General features: G+C 44.2%; 1 protein-coding gene and 1 non-coding gene across 2 annotated transcripts in view; one reads left to right on the top strand and one right to left on the bottom strand.

Moving 5' to 3' along the window:
- Lima1 (LIM domain and actin binding 1) overlaps window positions 1-20685 on the bottom strand; it is a 91949-nt gene that overhangs the window by 27489 nt on the left and 43775 nt on the right. The window contains exons 3-4 of the mRNA XM_051189893.1: window positions 17452-17497; window positions 10663-11133 (exon numbers count right to left, since the gene is read on the bottom strand). Coding sequence (XP_051045850.1) covers window positions 10663-11133; window positions 17452-17497 — 517 coding nt within the window. The remainder of the gene's footprint in view (window positions 1-10662; window positions 11134-17451; window positions 17498-20685) is intronic.
- LOC127226246 (U6 spliceosomal RNA) lies at window positions 6609-6710 on the top strand. Its single transcript, XR_007834860.1, has one exon. It is a non-coding gene; the product is annotated as a U6 spliceosomal RNA (small nuclear RNA).

Raw genomic sequence — 20685 nt, forward strand, 5'->3', positions numbered from 1 at the left:
TGGGTGCCTGGCAGTCTTCACCATCGCTCTTCTTAACAATCCCATTATCTTCTTAATTGGTTCCGTTCCCACATTCTAATCCAGGCTTTGTGAGGCTGCCAATATCCCAACTAATAAAAAGTAATTATTCTAAATCTGTATCTCCCTGAACTCCCCTATTCAAAATTCTTTCAGAATTCCCAGTCGCCCTTGAATATCACTGCAAGTGTTCAGTACATTCCAGACGACCCTCCTGGGCAGGTCAATACCCACCCAGCCTCCTCTCCGTGTATTCCGTGACACATCCTTTATCCTTCAGGGAACTCAAACTGCTCTGAGAACTGTGGCATCATAAATGAGGATCCCTCCAACCATATCACATGTTTGTCCTTCTGTCTTGCAAATGCTGTTCCTTCAAGACTCAGTGTCACTTCTATATACATACAGCTACTCCTTCCCAGAGTCTGAAGGTGCCCAGCCATATTTTGTTGCATTGCATGGTACGGTGCTATAATAGTCCTCCCCCTGGCTGGCTAGCCCACTGAGGGTGACTCACACTTCTAGGGTTTGTAGGTTATAGCATTGTTTATTTGTTCATTTGTTATTTATTTTTGAGACAGATTTCTTTGTGCAGCTCTGAGTATCCTGGAATTCTCTGTAGACCAGACTGGTCTTGAACTCAGAGATCTGACTGCCTCTGCTTCCCGATGCTGGCATTAAAGGTGAGTGCCACCACTGCTTGGCTATTGTAGCATGATTTGTTACTTCAGTGCTGGGGACTGAACCTGGGGGCTTGTGCACACCACGCAAGTGCTGTCCACTGACCTACGCTGCAGACACTGGGCACAGATTTGTTTTGAATAAAGTATCTCGTGATTTTTGAAATCCTAACACTTTGTGTCTTATGTTTTGGATAGACTTTTAATTATAGTTACAAATTAGGTTGAGTGTAGTGGTACACACCTGTAATTAATCCTAGAGTGGAGGCAGAGGCAGGGGTATCAGGAATTCAAGGCCAGATTCTACAAATATATGAGGCTACAAGAGAACTTGCCACATAAAACCCAAAATACATCTCACTCTGTAATGACAGCCTCCAGCCAGATCCTCCCATTCAAATGCCTGTTTCCAGACAACTGGAAGTAGGGGTTATGTGAAAGCAAGTGTGTCAGGAGTTAAGAGGCACTTCCCTACACCCCTCCCTCCCTCCTCCCACTCTCTCTTCCCCACTCCCCCTCCCTCCTCCCCACCTCTCCCCTACTCCCCCCCTTCCTTCTCCCCACCCCACGCTCTTCCTTCCAGGTTAAGGATCAAATGCAAGGCTTCAAATATCCTCAGTAAATGCTCTGCAGCTGAACGTTTTGAGTTCAATACACAAGAAACTTCAGGCAAGGGTGGTTAGCCAATCCTGGCTGCTGGTGAAGTTGAGTTCCCACCAATGTTATGAGAGGCAGTGGCCACCTACCATAGGGATAAGACAGGAGTCTTGGCCTGGTGTGCTGTTAGCTGCCAAAGCACCCTCTTTACAAAAACTGCCTAGCTGAGCTACTTCCTGTTCCTGTGTGTTCCTTTAATGAGTGGTGGGTTTATCATTTGTTGGTCTCATTAATAATCACTAATGAAGGTTATTAAGCTCTTAATTACAATGAGCTATCTGACTTTAAAAAATTATTATGCATTTAAAACAATTCTTGCTAGCCCTAATTATCCTGTACTAATATATTTCAAATAAAAACTAAAAGAAAGCTGGGAGTGGTGACTCATACCTGTAATCCCAGCACCTGGGAGACTCTGGGAGAGGGGCCCCCCTGGGTTCTGGGGTCAGAATGGGCTATAAAGAAAGACCTTGTTTCATAAAACCAAAATAAATAAACCCTAATGTTGCCACATCATACTCGGGTCAAATCCACTCACATCAACCACATCTATATAACTTTTTTGGCTCAATATTTCTGGTTCTGGGAAAGAGGAAAACTGACAGCAGAGGCAGAAGTCAAGGTCTGGCAGGACACTCCACCCACAGCACTGGTCTTGCAGAGGTCAAGCGTTAAGGCTTGGACCCAGCTTGGTGCTGGAGGGGGGGGGGTGTTCTAAGTAGGAGAAACAAAATAAACTGCAGCTTGGAACTCACTATAAAGACCAGGATGGCAGAGCTTGAGGAATGGCTCAGTGGTTAAGAGCACTGGCTGCTCTTCTAGAGGTCTTGAGTTCAATTCCCAGCAACCACATCGTGGCTCACAACCACCTGTAATGAGATCTGATGCCCTCTTCTGGTCTGCAGGCGGAACACTGTACATATAATAAGGAAATAAATCTTAAAAAAAAAAAAAAAAAAAAAAGAAGAAGACCAGGATAGCTTTGAACTCACAGAGCTCTTTCTGCCTCCTGAATGTTGAGATTAAAGGTATGTACTGCCATGGCTAGGTTTCTCATCCTTCACAGAGGAATTTACACTCTGCCAAAGTACAAATCCAAGACTGTTCTGAGCCACAACTGTCAGGCTCACCTTTGGTCCTAGGTCTACGCGTTGTGTTAGGTTCTACCGTAAATAAGCAGGAACAAAACCTGCAACCGCAGAGGCTTTCCCTTTCATTTCACAAGAATAAGGCTTCCTTCCCATCTTTGCTAGCTTCTGACTTAAGCACTAGGATTAAACGTGGGCTGTGCCTGTACCTGTGATCTCAGTATCCTATTACACCTGTAAGCTCAGCACGCTAGAGGTAAGGAATGGAGGAATCCTGAGTTTGAGGTCATTCTCTTACACAATCAATTCCAGACCAGCCAGGGCAACACAGTGAGATCCAAGAGGATGGGTGTGGCAGCACAGGTTTCTGTTTTCAGCACATGGGAAGCGAAAGCAGGAGGATTGGGTGTTCAAGGTCACTCCTCAGCTACACAGCAAGCCTGGATCAGTGAGACCCCCTATCTTAGGCAAAATAAAAGTTTAGGGTTGTTGTTTTTTGTTTGGCTGGTTGGTTTTGAGCAAAGGTTTCCCTGGATAGCTATGGAGCTGTCCTGGAACTAGCTCTGTAGACTAGGCTGGCCTTGAACTCACAGAGATCTGCCTGCCTCTGCTGGGAATCCATTTTTTTTTAAAAGCTATGTATACATGGGGATATACACTTTGTAATCCCAGTTCTGAGAAAGTGGAGGCAGATGGTTCCTGGAAGCTCACCAGGGGGCCCAAATAAGATGGCTCCCTACATAAAGGTGCTTGCCACCAGGCCTAATGAAGAGTTGGATCAACTTGGAAGACGGGGAGAATTGGCTATTTTGAGCTTTCCCTGATTTTCACACAGGTGATGTTGTGTCCAAATTCTGAACCTCAAAATCACCAAGAGACCCGATCGAATGCAAAAGCAAAGTGTCTTTTATTACGGAGTTAACTATGTTAACTGGGTTCCTCCAGCCAGACTCTCTTGGTGAGAGTCTGGTCCTTTCAGTGATATGGTACATACAGAGAATTATATGAAAACCATAAACAAAATAAACTAAACAAGGTAGACCACTCCTAAAGAATGAGTGGGCTGCCTTCTGAGGCAAAAGGATCCAGCTGGAGGCAAGACTGGGAATGTGGTGACCTTATCTCGCAACAAAACCAAAAACCAAACCAAAACACCCCCACATCACAAACAGCAAAACCTAAAAACTCTGAGTTACTTGGGAGCCTTAGAAATACTGGTCTGTGAGGCTGGAGAGATAGCTCATCAGAGAAATACTGATCTGTGGGACTGAAGAGATAGCTCATCAGTTAATTGCTTCCAGAGGTCCTGAATTCAATTCCCAGCAAACACATGGTAGCTCACAATCATCTATAATGAGATCTGGTGACCTTTTCTGGCTTGCAGGCAAACATACACTGTGTACATAATAAATAAATAAAGCTTTAAAAAAGATAAAAGAAGAAAAGTACTGGTCTGGTCAGGTAGTGGTGGTGCACACCTTTAATCCCAGCACTCAGAGGCAGAGGCAGGCCTGTGAGTTGGAGGTCACCTTGATCTACAGAGTTCCAGGACAACCAGGCAGTTACACAGAGGAATCCTGTCTCATTTTTTGTTTGTTTGTTTTTTGTTTTTCGAGACAGGGTTTCTCTGTATTGTTTTGGAGCCTGTCCTGGAACTCCCTCTCAGTAGACCAGGCTGGCTTGAACTCAGAGATCCCCCTGCCTCTCTGCCTCCCGAATGCTGGGATTAAATGCATGTGCCACTAATGCCCCATCGAGAAATCCTGTCTTGTAAAATCAAAACAAAACAAAGCCAAACACACACACACACACACACACACACCCACCACCACCACCACCACCACCACCACCACCACCACCACCACCACCACCACCACCACCACCACCACCACCCACCACCACAAAAAACCAAACTGGTCTGGTGGAGTAGGATTAGAATCCAGATCCTTGGGAAGCCACAGATAACCTGGGGCAGCAGTTCAAGGCTAGCCTGGGGCAGGGAGAATGAGCAAAGGCATCTGGTTGTAGAGGAAATTTAGGCAATCAGTTGATGGGACTGGTTCTGAGGAAGGCTGTGGCTGTGACTGAGGCAGCTGCAAGGGCCCAGGGCGGGCTCGGGTTATCACTTGGAAGTTACCTTCAGACCAGAGGGGCTAAGAATGTGAGAACTACAGTACATTTCACAGCAGGAAGAAGAGGATCTCTTGAAGATGTAAGGGGGAAAAAGCCCAAACAGAACAAAACAAAAAAGTGTGTGTGTCCTGTAGAGACACACCCCTGCAACAGATTTAAATATCATTCCAGCCTTTGTGACACTCCAGGAGTTACACTCTGCCAAACAGAGACAAGACATTTTATCTTCAGGCTCTGTGGAATTTCCCAAGGCTTGGCTTACCCAACCCTACTTCCCTATCAGCTGGCTGTGACATGCCTTGTGTGAATGCCTTTAGGGTACTTTCTGTGAATTCAACAATCAAATATATTAACATATACCAATAAGAGAGTAAGCACTTGGGGCTTTTAGCCAGGAGTCTGCAGAATAATTTTTTTTCTAGAATTAAAAAAAGAAAGAAAGAAAAGGAAAAGGAAATTAGGTTTCAAATGATTAACAAGGCAGATAGCCTATCTCATCTGCCCTTATTTTCAGGAAAATTCTTTTTTCTCTATAGCTCAAGTGTGCCTGAACTCATGGCAATCCTCCTGCCTCAGCCTAAGTGCCGGGGTTATAGGCATGAGACACCACGTGCAGTCAGATGAAAGTATTTGCTGTACAATCATAAAGACTGGGTTGGGATCCCCAGCACCTATGTTAAAACCATGTGTGTCGATGCAAGTGGTAACCCCAGAGCTAGTGTGGACAGATAGGCGGGTCCCTGGAGACGGCCAGCCAATATCGAGCTCCAGATGCATGAGATCAGCGAGAGACCTGATCTCAAAGCAAAGCAAAACAAAAGCAAAGAAGACTGCTGACACAGGGTTTCTCCAGGTAACAGTCCTGGCAACCTTAGAACTCACTCTGTAGACAGCTGAGACTCTGGCCTTAACCCTAGCATGCACTACCACGTCCTCATTTCTTTCTTTCTTTTTCTTTTCTTTTGAAGAGAGGGTCTCACTATACAGCCCTGGCTGTCCTGGAACTCACTAAGTAGGACAGCCGGTACTGAACTCACAGAGACTCGACTGCCTCTGCCTCCCGAGTGCCATGGGCCACTCACTACACCTGGCAAAGCTGATTCTCAAGCCAGATGTTGTGGTGCAAACCTGTAACCGCAGTTCCTGGGAGTGGAGGTAGAAGTAGCAGAAGTTCAAGGACAGATTTTGAGAGCAGCGTGGGCTACATGAGGCCCTGTCTCCTCCCCCAAAAGATGACTCTCAGAGCTTTATGTGGAGCCCCTTATGAGCCCCCTTCACTGCCTTCTACGTTCTCATTTGGACCCTTCCCCTTCACACTCTCTTGATTTCCTAAAAATCAAGAATGAGGAAGGGTAAGTTTTGGGGAAAATGGAACTTTGCAGAACTCGGTATAGAAATTGTGAGGTATACATGAAATCTCTTAACTTCTCAAAGTATTAAGTGATAAAAGTTTTCCTTCCTCGGGGCCTCCGAACAAAATAGGTTGTTCATATGAAAAATGCACATAGGAGGCTGTGCTGGCCAGTTTTGTGTCATTTGACACAGACTAGAGTCATCTGAAAAAAGGGACTCTCAAATGAGAAAATGCCCCCACCCGACTGACCCGTGGGAAAGCCTGTGGTATGTGTTCTTGAATGGTAATTAATGTGGGAGGGCCCAGCCCATCATGGGTGGGGCTATTCCTGGACTGTTGGTCCTGGGTTCTATAAGAAAGCAGGCTGAACAAGCCATAGGGAGCAAGCCAGTAAGCAGCTCCCCTCCATGGTCTACACTTCAGCTTTGCCTCCCGGTTCCTGTCATGCTCAGTGATCGACGGTTACCTAGAAGTGCAAGTGAAATAAACCCTTCCCTCCCTAAGTTGCTTTTGGTCCTGGTGTATCATCACAGTAATAGAAACCCTAATAAATACAGAGAAGCAGTTATCATCAGACACAGAATGTCTCTACATTTTCTGTATTTCTAAGTGTTCCATAAAAATTGTGCTAGCCTTATAATAATGAGAGAGAGAGAGAGAGAGAGAGAGAAAAGAAAAGTGCTTGCCATGGCAGCATATACACTAAAATTGAAATGACAGAGATTAGCATGGTCCCTGTGAAAGGATAACACGAAAATTCCTGAAGTGTTCCATAGTTAAAAAAAAAAAAAGAAAGAAAAAATTCATGAAATGTTCCATAAGTTAAAAAAAAGAAAGAAAGAAAAGAAAAAGGAAAAGGAAAAAATGTTTTATTTAGTAAGCTAATTCAGTAGTTAAAAATCTGGGGGCTGGAGAGATGGCTCAGCAGTTAAGAACTAGGACCTAGTTTCTGTTACTAGCAGGCACGTGGTGGCTCACAATCATCCATAACTCCAGGGATTCTGATGCCCTCTTCTAATATCCATGGATTCCAGGTGCCCATGGGGTACACAGACTTGCAGGCAAAACATGTACCCACATAAAATATGAAATAGTTAAGAATCCTACAAAAACCAATAGCAGATGAGGCTTTTGGGGTCATGTGCTCAGGCAATGGATAGTTTTGACATAGTATAATCTTTGAGGTCAAGCTGAAAATATGTAAGAAGAACATCAGGAAAAATGTATCTTCTAAATATGGTACATACCACAGAATATAGCCCAAAGAAGTTACTCAAAACAAAACATTGCTGCCAAGTTGCTCAGGGATAGAAAAGAATCTAATATTTGGGAAGTGATTACACAGATTATGAAATACAGCCCCCCAAAAAGGGAAGTGCAGCTGGGCAATGGTGGCTCATGCTTTTAATCCCAGCACTTGGGAAGCAGAGGCAGGTGGATCTCTGTGAGTTGAGGCCAGTCTGGTCTACAGAGTGAGTTCCAGGACAGCCAGGGATATACAGAGAAACACTCTTGTGTGTGTGTGTGTGTGTGTGTGTGTGTGTGTGTGTGTGTGTGTGTGTGTGTGATGGGGGTAGATTAGAGAGCTTATTTGTGAGGATACCACTATTATATGATCTTAAGTTCATCTGTTTCCACAGATGTCAAAGACAGGCAGGGCTACAGTCATTTGTGTCTGAACAGTAACCAATTCTAATTCTAATATCCATGGAGCTTGTGTTATATGGTAGAAGGCTACACAAGTTCAACCCTTGTTCTGAGATTAGTCACATGACATTAGGCGTTCCCCCCACCCCAAATAACTTCTCTAACTTCAGCTATTTCCATGTGTAAAGCTGACCTGGGGTTATGATATCCTAACTGAGAGCTGAGAGTAAGAAAATGAACAAAATAGCCTTAGAGGTTATTCAAGTAGTTCAAGTAGCTGAAGGGTCTACATAGCAGCATCTGGAGGCCAGAAGAGATGGGCATCTACCTGCATCTGCTGTCTTGTCAGCAGTGAGCCCCACAGCAGGAAGCACAGACTCGGATTGGTACCTGGCTCGCAGATGGTGCTGTGTTTGCCCCACAAATGCTTATGTAATGTTCCAGTCTTGACACTGAGTTTCAACATGTTTGACGAAAATCAGACTGGCTGGAGCAGGAAGCAGTTAGTTGGCACGATACAGATTAGAAGATGACTGATCCATGATACACCAATAGCCATTCAGACAAGGATAAGTGAAGAGTATCAGAATTGCTCAAGGGACACCATTATAATCTCACTGAAGGGTTACACTGACACATTAATCATCAAATGTGATTTATACAGATATGTCTTTTACAAGACATGTTCAGCTACAGTGAAAAATTTGTTACAACAGTCCTACACTTGCAAACCTTATAAGGTGTAAACCATGAGTGATGTAGTAACTCAATAAAAAGCTAGATTAATTAGGTATATGAAAGCAGGTGTGGTATATACACCAATAATCCCAGCACTTGGAAGGAAGCAGGAGGATAAATAGCCTAAGGCCAGCCCACAACAACACAAACCCCCTGGGTTTGATTGCTAGCACCCACATAGTGGCTCACCCCATCTATAACTCCAGTTCCAGGGGTATCTGGACCTGGTGCTTTCTTCTGACCTCCCTGGGCATGTACATGGTATGCAGACATATATGTAGGCAACGTAACTCTCAGAACCATCTTCCAATGAGTTTAGCCATGAGATTACGCTGATGCTGCAGGATCTCTCTCTTTCCTGCCCTCCTCCTGTCCTTCCTTTCCTTTCTTCTGCAGAGTCAGGGGATCCACACAGGCTATCTACCACACTGTAGCTCTGCTAGCCTCCTAGCCTCAGCCTCCCAGAGTGCTAAATGAGTCATGGGGTTGGGTGGTGGGAGTAGTAGTTCATGTCTTTAATTACATCACTCCAGAAGCACAGGCAGGCGGATCTCAGAGTTCAAGGCCAGCCTGGCTCACAGTGAAGAATGAGTTCCAGGACAGGCTCCAAAGCTACACAGAGAAACCCTGTCTCAAAAAAAAAAAAAAAAAAAAAAAAAAAAAAGATGAGTCATGGGTCACGATGGGTCTTTATATATAGTGTGTCTACCCCCCATCTTAAGTATTTTTTTAAATAGATTTGTCTTTACCCACCTCTCACTAGACATTTCCAAGAAAGAAGTCTCTCACCAAAGCCTTACACATAATTAGCATTTTTGTTTGCTGCTGTCCCAGTCATCTCCTACCTGGGGCCAGTTCTGACATGCACAGGCCCTTTCCACTGAATCCACATTGTGTGTGTGTTGCATGACGTCAGCCATCCCACCCCCGGCGGGTCTGTGAGGGGACTTACAAAGGGGCTTTGAGACACAACAAGGCCCCTTCCTCTCTCGTTAGGATCTGACATTTTTTTCCTTCAGTTTAAAATTCTTCTCATTTAACAAAAAAAAAAAAAAAAAAAAAAAAAAAAAATTTCTTTATTAAGACCATAAAGGAGAAAGAGGGGTTGGCAGGCCCAGGGAACTAAAAAACTGGAGAGGAGTTTAGGAAACGACGTAAAACTGCTTTGTGGTTACATCTCTTGCCAATTGGTTCCAGGTTAAAGCGGAGCTAAAGTGCATACACAGAAAAGGGTTCTAGCCAAGACAAAACAAAACATCCTAAAAATTCTTCCTAGCATTCAAAGATGGTCTCCAGTCACGACCTTTCCTGGGCAGGGAGGCAGCAGCTGCAGGGAGTTACTGGAAGGAACCGACGGTACCACCCTAGACATAACCCAGGACTGGAGGATGAGCTATTTTCTTTATCTCGGAAGGAATGCCTTATGCTATTACTTCACCAATACCAGAATTCGGGCCAAATATTTGGTTTAAGAAAAGACAGCTTTCCCATGTAGCTGGAATCAGGAGTATATGATCGTTTTGCTACCCATCAGATATGTTTATTTCATTATGAGGGCTGTTGTAAAAAACTACCCCGCATACGTAGGAAAGTATGAGAAAACTGGAAAAAATGACCCTCTCTGCAGCCCCTGGAGCGTGCTACAAGGCACCAGCATGTGCAACTCATTTTCTAGTTAAGTAATTCCCTCTGGGGACTTGTGTGCAATCCACATGAAGTATCAAATTTCATTAGCAGATGCAGGAAAATGCAACCCTGAGCATTTGCAAGTCAAAACTCCTGAAAGCTAGATACACTAGTGGAACTCTCAGCACCGATTTTTCCTGGGAGAGGAGTGTAGCTGATAAAAAACACTTGTTGGGAGGCACAGATGGGGAAGTTGAGAAGAGAAGGATTCAGCTAGCACTGAGACAACTGAGCCTCAGTCTTAATGCTGCACTCTGGCCTTAACTCTCAGTCTGCAGCTGTGACCAAGCACACAGCCCTTCACGCAGCAATTTACACCCCCAAGGCTACAAATGACAAAAGACACAGGATGACAAATTAAAAGGGTAAGTGTATGAGAGCACACAATCATATTGGCATCCAACTCTCTTCGTTGTTAGGTACCAACCTGAATCCCAGAATGAGCTAGATTTAACATGAAACAGGACTGGGGACCCTCAAATCTCAGCACCCTTGTAAATAGCTCACTTGAGACTTTTTTTAATGCGACTCGAATAAAAAGACATATTGGGCACACATTCAACTCTACTCCAGCTAACCAGACAGACAAACAGCCTCGGTTAGTATGACGGTTAGTGCTCCAGGTTTTCCACAGTGAGCTCTAAGCCCGCCCGGCTCTTACCTTGTTTTGAGTGTGTTCACCTCTCTCAAACATCATCTTTAGTCTGTTGAGCGGAACATTGTATTTCTCTATCTTGCCCGAAGCATCTGTGTGTTCACTCATTTCAGATTTCTCTACTTCATGTCTGGAATCTCCTAGACAATTTTCCATTTTCTGACTTTCTGTGGCCTGGGCTTTAAGATCCAGGCTGTCCTCAGAGGGGGAATGCCGACAGTGAATAACGGCTTCCGGACGAGATCCAAATCTAAGTTTGGGCTGGGTTTGCCCTTCCTGGTCTGCTCTGGGTCCAGAAGCAGAGCCCTCCGTCACTTCGGCAGGAGGGTGGTCCACTCTGTGCCCGCGCCCGCCCTCGATGCTGCTGTCTGGCAGTGTGTCTATGGGGGACTCTGCTGCAGCCACAGGGTTCTCCCACTTCTTCTTTAACACCGACAGGGTCCCTCTTCTAAAGTGCTGGGGGAGGGTTTCAGTGTTCTAGAAGAACAAGAAGCAAAGACCAGTTAGAACTTGCCTGCTGCAACAGCCAAACATGCTTCTTTGTAAAATGAAAGTTAAAACTCCACACTGCGCCTGGTCCACCACTGGTTCAGACAGCTGTGAATAGTTACTGCCCTGCCACAGGAGCAAGCATCCACCCAGGGCCCCGAGGGGGAAGAGGGAAAAGTCAGGAGCTGAAGCAGGAAGTGATAAAACAGGATAGCCTTATAAGGACAAAGTGAGCAGTGAGGACAGCCTACATCTCATGGTAGTTGCATTGGACAGACTTTTTTTTCTCCCAAGACTCACCAGGAAAGCAAGAAAAAAGCAAATTGTTAGGTACCTTCAACATTGTAACTATACTTGAGTAAAAGTTCACCCAAGTGTGCTACAAAAGTACAGGAGGATGTATGCTAGGATTTTTTTCTTACAAGAAAACAAGACAAAGATGCAGTACCTATGCAATTCCAGTTATAATTATGGAGAACAACTTGGAGGACTAGAGCTATCTATAAAATCTAGAGATTTACAGTTTTTGCATGGGTAGTATTAGTATATAGCTGACAAAATTTACATGCATATAAACATTTTCTTTCCCATTTTGTGGGTCAAACAGAAGAACCTTTTTCATGTCTGGCAAATATCCTACCCCTGAGCATACCCAGCTCTCTGATTTTTTTTTTTAAAAATGTGTTTGTTTGTTTTGTTTTTGTTTTTTGAGACAGGGTTTCTCTGTAGCTTTGGAGCCTGTCCTGGATCTTGCTCTGTAGACCAGGCTGGCCTAGAACTCATAGAAATCCGCCTGACTTCGCTTCCCGAGTCCTGGTATTAAAGGTGTGGGCTACCATTGCTCAGCAAACTCTCAGATTTTATTTCTGTATAATAATCTAATCTTTCTCTTCTCTACTATTTATCTATATCTAATTTGTAGCTATCTTAGAAAATTCACTATTTTACAGATCTTTTGGTTGAGAAACATACAAGCTTCATAAGAAAAGAGAACACACTCTGATACTCAAAGGACATACTCATTTACACACATATCTAAGAGAGCTCACTTTCACTTGGGTCAAAAATGATAGGATAGCACAGACTGAAAAACAATCTATCTGTGAATTGTCAGGAATGCTGAGGGAAATTGTGGAAACATGTTTGTTGAGGGAAAACTAAATATCCCGTGCTTTCAGAGTCCTAAACGATCCAAACCTCCAGGACCTTCTCATTCTCCATTCCTGTTCCCTGTGACTTCTCAGGATTTCAACTAGGAAAGAAAGGACAAGCAACCTAGGACTGAAAGACTTCAGGGAATTAGTGGGATTAGCAGCTATATTGGGAATTAGGTCTAGCCCTCTTCCTCTTCTGAACACACAGAGAGCACTTCACCGAGGAGCAGCAGAGCTTGGGCCACAGAATTACAGAGGAACAGCTGGATCCTCGGGTTTAAACCCTGGCTAGAGGCTGCAAGCATGGACCAGAGGCAGAGGAAACACAAAAGGCATAAGTTGAAAAAGGGGAAAACAAACAAACAAACAAACAAAAAAGCCCAGCTCCTGCCAGCTAAGATGGCACAAATCCCATTTTTCTGGGTACTTGTTTAGAAGACTGAGGCAGGGGAATAATTGCTTGAGCCCAGGAGTTTAAGACTTGCCTGCACAACACAGACCCTGTGTCAAAACATAAAAATAAATGGAAAATGTCCCTCAAAGCTAGTGTTCCACTGCCAGTGGCATTCTCAGACTTAGTACTTCCTGCCACAGAGCGTCATCAAGGTCCTGCCCTGCCTTCACTTTGCTGTACCAGGTCTGCACAGGAGCTGAGAGGTAGAGAGAGCTACAGCTGCCTGGGTGAGCGGGTACTACTTTTTCAGATACATATCACGGATCGTTGTATTTTCACAGCTACAGTGGTTGCTACACTTCCTCGGCCTCCTTTCTCCAAACAACACCCTGCAAACTTGAGACTTAGCAAACGGCACCTCTGGATAATAGCTGCTGCTGGAGTCCAGACCACACAGAGGTATGACATAGGGTCCCTCCTGCATGACCATCTGATTTTGATGAGACAGAACCCAATCCCTTCCAACTTTCTCTTCCTCTCCTGCCTGTAACATGAAGAGGAGGGTCAGTGAGCTGTCTTGTGGAAATCTTGTCAGGGAGGTCATTTTAAAAGACAGAGGGTTCAGAGTAGTAGCACCAGCACTTGGCAGAGGCTGAGGCAGAGGCAGAGGCTGAGGGTGAGGCTGAGGCAGGAGGAACGGGAAATTTTGAGGTCACCCAAGCTACATAGGGAGTCTATGGCCAGTCTTGGCTACAAGACACATCGTTTCAAAACAAACAAACAAAGCAGGATGAAGCTGGGCATGGTGGTTAAGGCTCGTAATCACAGACTTTGGGAGGCTGAGAAGGAGAGCTATGAGTCTGCGAGTCAAAGCAAGCTAGGAACCTATATAGAGAGGTCATATCTCTAAAAAGAAGTAAATAAATAAGATCAATGAATGATGCAAGAGGAGGAACCAGACATAGTGGTCACTTGCCCATGATTCCAGAAATTGGGAGGCCGAAGCAAAAGTTTTGCTGAGAATTAGGGCTATGTAGCAAGCAAGACCCTGCTGAAAACAATATAAAACAACTCCGGCCAGGACTAGACAGTACATTTTCATGTTGAATGAAGAAAGGAAATAAAAGAAGGGTGTGACTGCTCCTTGGGGGTTGATAGAAGGGACAGCACAGACAGAGGCAGAGCATGTGGAAGAGTCCAGACTGGGCATGTCTGGAAAACTGAACCAGGCCATGTGGGGAAAGGGGAGAAACCAAGAGGCCATGAGAGCAGGAACCGAGATAGGTGGAGCCAAAATGGCTGGGTTATACAGGAACAAGAGAAGCTAGGGGAAGGAAGACCCATTGCAGACCCTGGGCTGGAGAGCTCAGGGTCACAAGTGAGGTACGGCAGGCACTGGCAATGTGGAGACTGGCAGGCAGCGTCTGCTTTGATAGGCGCCTCAGTTAGCATTTGTCCTGGGTTTGAGACCTAATACAGGTCAAAAGGAAAAAAAAGAAAAAAAAAAAGAAAATGTGGGAAGATGTTTGGGTAGAGCAGTGAATCAGACACATGAACCTCTAAGAGGGGAGAAATTGCTAGGCTGATGCATTCCAGAAAAGCAGGAACTAGAATCTGGGTGCACGGCTATAGCTTGGTGTACATGGCACGCATGTCAAGAAGGTTCAGTCTGAGCTTGGGAAGGACCTGAGACTGTGAGCAACAATAGGGTTACTGTCTGTGCCCCCATGCCTTGGGTAAAAAGGAATGTAGGCTATCATGCAGCCAATCCCTATACAGTTATCAGGGGTAATGTACTGGCTTCACTTCATGGTAAAGTACTTGCTAAGCAAGGACAGTCACTTCACATATGTGTGTGAACATTTCCCTCTGTCCTGAGAGAGGAAAAGCAGACCTCTGTCATTAGTGAAAAACTGGTAAAAAATAAAGTATAGTTTACTTCATAACTCCATGGCTTTGAGAATTTTTTTTCTTTTAATTTTATGTGCATTGGTATTTTGTGTGCATGTATGTCTGTAGGAGGGTGTCAAAACCCCTGGAGCTGGAGTTACAGTTTTGAGCTGCTATATTTGAACCTGGGTCCTCTGGAAGAGCAGCCATAACTATAATTAACTGTGGAGCCATCTGACTAGCCCCCAGCTTTGAGAAATGTTTTCAGAGTTCTGTATAGTTAAATCAGAAGCTTGTGTATATGTGTTCTAGTGCCCTCAGAGGACAGAGGTCTTAGATCTGAAGTTAGAGGTCATTGTGAACTGCCTGGTGTGCCCCGTCCTCAGCAAGAGTAATACACACTCTTAATTGCTCATCAATCTTCCCAGCTGGATTTTTTGTTTTGAGACAATGTCCTACAGCTTCCCAAGTACTGGGACTACAAATGTACACCACCACACTCACTTAGGAGAAGGTATAGGAGAGCATCATCTTATTCAAATCTAATTCAAAACATCTAATTCAAAAACAATTTCAAAATAAAAAGTTTCAAAAAAAGGCTCTTTTATCTCTTGTTACTCTAAGTGCTGCCTCTTGCATTGCATAGTAAAGGGTCCTCAAAGTACAAGGTGCTGTTACAATTCTCATTTCCTCACATTTTAGTCATCTTTCTTTCTATTTAAGATAGTTTTGTTTTGTTTTTGAGACAGGGTTTCTTTGTGTAGCCTTAGCTGTTCTGGAACTCACTCTGTAGACCAGGCTGACCTCCAACTCAGAGATCCACCTGCCTCTGCCTCCCAAGTGCTGGGATTAAAGGCATGTGCCATCACCACCCAGCTAAGATAGGTCTTTATACACTGCCCAGACCTCTTCCTGCTCTGCCTGAGTGCTGAGATTACAGGTGTGTGACATTTACATGTCACACACATAAACCTTAACCAGATAGAACAAATACTACACTGTATAATTGTACTTGCGGCCCACTAGTGAATATTCACATTTTTCAAATTTATTTGCTGATTGTATCACAGTGCATATCTCACTGGTTTATTTGTGCTTCTCTGACCGTCGGGGAGCTAACCACTGGTTCACATGGCTAATACATCTCCTTATGTAATACGATCGACCATTAGCATTCCCTCAAACTCACTATAGCTCAAGCTGTCCTCAGCCTCCCTAGTCGTGCTGAGATGTGAGTTCTACTACACACATCTTACAACCGAGTAATTGATTCCTTTCTTTCTTCCCTGGCTTCCTTTCTTCCTTCTTTCTTTTGAGTCAGGGTCTCATGTAGCCCAGGTTATCCTTGAACTCACTATGTAGTGGAGAATAATCTTGAATTTCTGATCCTCCTGCTTCTATCTCCACAGAGCTGGGCTTGGGCATGTCTACACCTGGTTTATTCTCTACCATCGAGCTTATCTTCAAGCCTAGAAATGTTCCTTGATTGCTCCCCATGCTTCTGCTTGTGTTCCTCAACTGTTTAAGTTGGGTCACGTCCATCCTTTACACATTTCTCCAAAGTCCTTTCTCTTCAGAGCTAAAGCCCAAGTCTTCCCCTGGACTCTGCAGAACTTTCTCTTACTAGTCCTCGGGACCTTTGCATACTGTTCTTTGTGTCCCAATCTCTCCTCTCTTTGCCTCATGACCTCAGATAGGGTTATTTAACAAGTAAGTACCAGATGAGAGGACCACACCTTTTTTTTATCTTCTTCAAGAAGTTTTAAAGCAACAGCCGCTATTTCCTCCACTAGAATGAAAATTCCCAAGATGTGGTCCGTATTGTTCGTGTCTAAAAACTGTTTAGCACATATCAGGTGCCCTATAGAAACTTGTAACTAACCAAGTAAAAGAAAAGTGGAAGAAGCCGACAGAATAGAGACGGCGAGGGCAACCAGCAACTGGGTGGATTGTGGGGGCTTCTTTTCTGTTGTTTTGTTTTTGACACGGTTTTACATTGTAAGCAAGGCCGGTCAAGAATTCATTGTGTAGCTCAGGTAGGCCTTAAACTTGGATCAATCCTCCTGCTTCAACTTCTGAGGCTAGGATTACTGGCATGAATCACCAGGACCAAATACTTTTCTTCTATTAACGTACCAGGGATCTCAGTTTTCAGATCACAGGAAAATTAAGCTCAAGACCAAGTTAATACCACTCCCCTAGAGAGACAAACCAACAGGCAAATGTTATACACCCATCTAAGCTATGTTCCTTATGACATTGAATCCTTTAGAAGCTAAAAAGCCACGGATGTCTCTAGTTTGTGCATCCAAAGTAAGCCTCGGTGTACAATGAGAGCAACTTCCACCCTAAAAAAGGGAAAATGATCTGGCCCAGCTGGAAGTTAGACTGGGGATAGTAGAGAAAGCACGGACTGGGTGCTGGCGGGACCCAGAAGCTGTGAAACTTACTAACTAGACCCAGTCTAGGAGCCAGCTTCCAGAAAGGGCCTAGGGGAGGAGCCCAGCTGCATTGCTTTGTTTTAAGCAGACTGTTCCATTTGGAGAAATGGATGGTGACCCAGGAAACCTGGTCTCATTTGAGCTGATGGGGTACTCATTTTACCAACCTTAGTAAATAAAACACCTGGCCTTCTATCCTTTACTCAGTACAGGAAAGAAAAAAAGGAGTTCAAAAGGAAAATAACCTGAAAACAGGATTCCCTGCACCTAAGCCAACTTCTCTCAGCAAATGGCTCACACATCAGAGCAGCTGGCACAAATGCCCAGCTCAGCTGACATGGAGCCCACGCTCCACAGAGGGGCAGGTGGCTTGGCCACACAGACTGCTTAAGTTCCTTCCACCTGCCCCGCGCCTCTGAGTACTCACATTTCTCTTCTTTTCTGTGTTTGCCTCTTCAGCCGCTTTCTGGTACCTTCAGAGAAGGAAGAAAACAAAGATGTCTTCAAATTAAGCTTTTTTTTTTTTTTCTTTTTTCTTTTTTTACTCTCTCCATTTTAGAAAACTATTTGCACACCTACTTCTGCCAGGATTTATCTTTAATCTAGTCTCCCAGGAGAGGCAGAGGATCACAGCAGCCCTCACTTTGTGGGGCCATAAAGTCACATGCTCTGATATAAACGATGATTCGTGAGGATGAAGTCAAATGTGAGAAACAATGGTGCAGGGCAAGGGGCTGAGGATGGAGCTTGTTTAGCACCCACAAAGCTCTGAACTCCATCCATAGCACTATGTAAACTGGATTTAAACCCGATGTCCTGGCAGCAGGATCGTGTGTTTGGGGTCATCCTCAGCTACTTGTCAGTCTGAGGTCAGCCTGGGTGAAACCTTCTCTCAAAACAAAAACAGAAACAAACCAAAACAAAGCAAGAACCTTTGGAATCAGTCAACTAAAAATGACATTCCATTTTCCACACACAAACGTTAGCATCCCTGAAACTGTAGCTGCTGTTAGTAGAGTGCAATGCCTGAATTTAGACCGAGCTAAGATATTGATATAAAGTATACAGTCATTGCAGCTCATTTATACAAATGGGGTTATTTTTCCATGTTTGTTTCATTTGAGATAGAGACAGAGGTAGTGTGTGTATGCATACTTGCAGAGGTACATACAACCTAGACAGCTTGCAGAGGACAGAAAGGACGTGGATGTCTTCCTCTAATGTTTTCTGCCACACTCCCTTGGAAAAGCTCCCTCACTGAACCCAACCCATCTTCTCAATTCTGGGGTTACAGGTATATAGGTCATGCCTGGCTTTCTTTGTTTTGTTTTGACACAGGGTCTCTTTATGTAGACCAGGCTGGCCTCAAGTTCATGGAGATCCGCCTGCCTCTGCCTCCTGAGTGCTCAGACGAAAGATGTGTGCCACCATGCTTACCCTACATGCTCAGCTTTTTATGTGGGTGCTGGGGATCCCATGAGGTCCTCCCTCATGCAGTGAGAGCTCTTACCCATTAAACCCCCTTCCTATCTCTCTCTTAAAGACGTGGTCTCATCTGTAGTCTAATCTGGCCTTGAACTTGTGACCCTGCCTTCACCCCACAAGCACTGCGATCACAGATGTGCACCACTGTACCTGGTCTTATGTGCTGCTGGGGATGCTAGACTCTACCAAGTGAGCTACATCTCCAGTAGAACATATTTTACTTATCAAGTAGAGTTTTGTTGTTTTTTTTTTTTTTTTTTTTTTTTCCAGAAGCTAATATGCTACACTGGGAGGGAATGGGGAAATGAGGTCCAACATTACTTGTGGAGAGGTAAAACCTCTTTGGAAGGCATTTGTCGTCTTGCCAAAACTATAAAAACACAAATGTTAGATTGGTCTCAGAAATTATCCCATAGATACCCTTACATAAGAAAAATGATTTGATTTTTGTTGTTGTTTTCAAGACAGGTTCCTTGTCTGTGTAGCACTGGCTGCCTTGGAACTCACTCTGTAGACCAGGCTGGCCTTGAACTCACAGAGATCCACCTGCCTCTGCCTCTCAATTGCTGGGATAAAGGTGTATGTCACCACCTGCCTGACAAAAAATGACTTCTAAAATTACTTCATTTATCGTGGCATTAACTATAACAGCTGGAGTGTCTCTTAGCAGAGGGAAGGAAGTGAATAATGGTGTATCATACAATGGAATATTCTGAATGGAATACAATGGACAAAAGAAAAGTGGTAACGATATGAATGTCCTTCATGCCACTCAACTGTATACTTAAAAAGTGGCAAGTTTTACGTTATGCATTTTATCACAACTGAACAGAGTGGTATGGGGAAAATGGATGTATAGAAAAATGGAATAGAATAATCCAGAAACAAACCCTTACATATATGGTCAAACAATTTCTGACAAGCATGCCACAATCATCCAAAGGAGAAGTATGGTTATTTCCACAACCCAGTCTCAGGAACCAGATATCCATATGTAAGAAAATAAAGCTGGGTCCTCACAGAATTCCCTGTACCAAACAGGTCAAAAGCTAAGGCTACAAAACTTAGAAAAAGACACAGAGAAAAGATTCATGGTTGGATTTTCCCCCTTTCTTTTCAAAAATAGCTATCTATTTTACCTTACATGTGTGTGCCTGAGGGTATGTCTGTGCATCATGTGCAAGCAGTACCAGAAGAAGTCAGAAGAGAGTGCCAGAGCTCCTGGAACTGGAATTACAGAGGGTTGTGAGCTGCCCTGTGGGTGCTGGGAACCAAACTCCAGTCCTCCACAAGAGCAGTAAGTACTCTTAATCGCTAACTCATCTCTCCAACCCTTTTTTAAAATGATAGAATCTTGATATATAGTTCACCCTGACCTGGAATTCACTATAGACTCCATATGGGCTTTGATCTTTGAACCCAAGACATTCCTGCCTCAGCCTTCCAAGTATAGTCCTGTGCCACCAAATCCAGCCATGACATTGGATTTGGCAGTGACCTATTGGATATGATACCAAAAGAACAGGCAACAAAATAAAAGTAGATGAACTGGATTTCAACAACATCCAAGATGCATGTGCACGACAGGACAGTGACAGCAGAGTGAAAAGTCCTGTTAAATGTTTGGAACTCACATCCTAACAAGGGATTACTAACCAGATTACACAACAGAAACAAACAAACAACACAAAATGAATTCTGTGCTCTGTATTCTTTTTAGTGCCAAATGCAAAACAGTTGAAGTTTTCATTCAAGGAGTAAGTATTGCCAGGCAATGGGTAGGCTGAAGCAGAAGGATTGGGGGCTTAAAGGCAGGCCTTTTTTTTAAAAAAAAAAAAAAAAGTTTGAGCGGTTGAAGAGATGGCCCAGAGCACTAGCATTGACTTTAACTCCTGCCCCAGAGGATGTGACACCCTCTTCTGGCCTCCTGGGGGCACTGCATGCACATGGTGCACAGACATACACACAGGCAACACCCACACACATTAAATTAAAAGAAAAAAATGAAAAGTGTGTGTGTGTTAGGAGAGGTAAGTGTGTATATAGCCTGCCTAGCACACACAAGGTCCTGGGTTCAGTTCCTGGTACCAGAAAAAGAAGGAAGAGAGGGAAGGAAGGCGGGAGGGAGGAAGAGAGGGGAAAAAAAGAAATAGTTCTTGGTGTCAACTATGTCCCA

The sequence above is a fragment of the Phodopus roborovskii genome, unplaced genomic scaffold (genome assembly GCF_943737965.1).
Source record: "Phodopus roborovskii unplaced genomic scaffold, PHOROB, whole genome shotgun sequence".
NCBI classification, from domain to species: domain Eukaryota; kingdom Metazoa; phylum Chordata; class Mammalia; order Rodentia; family Cricetidae; genus Phodopus; species Phodopus roborovskii.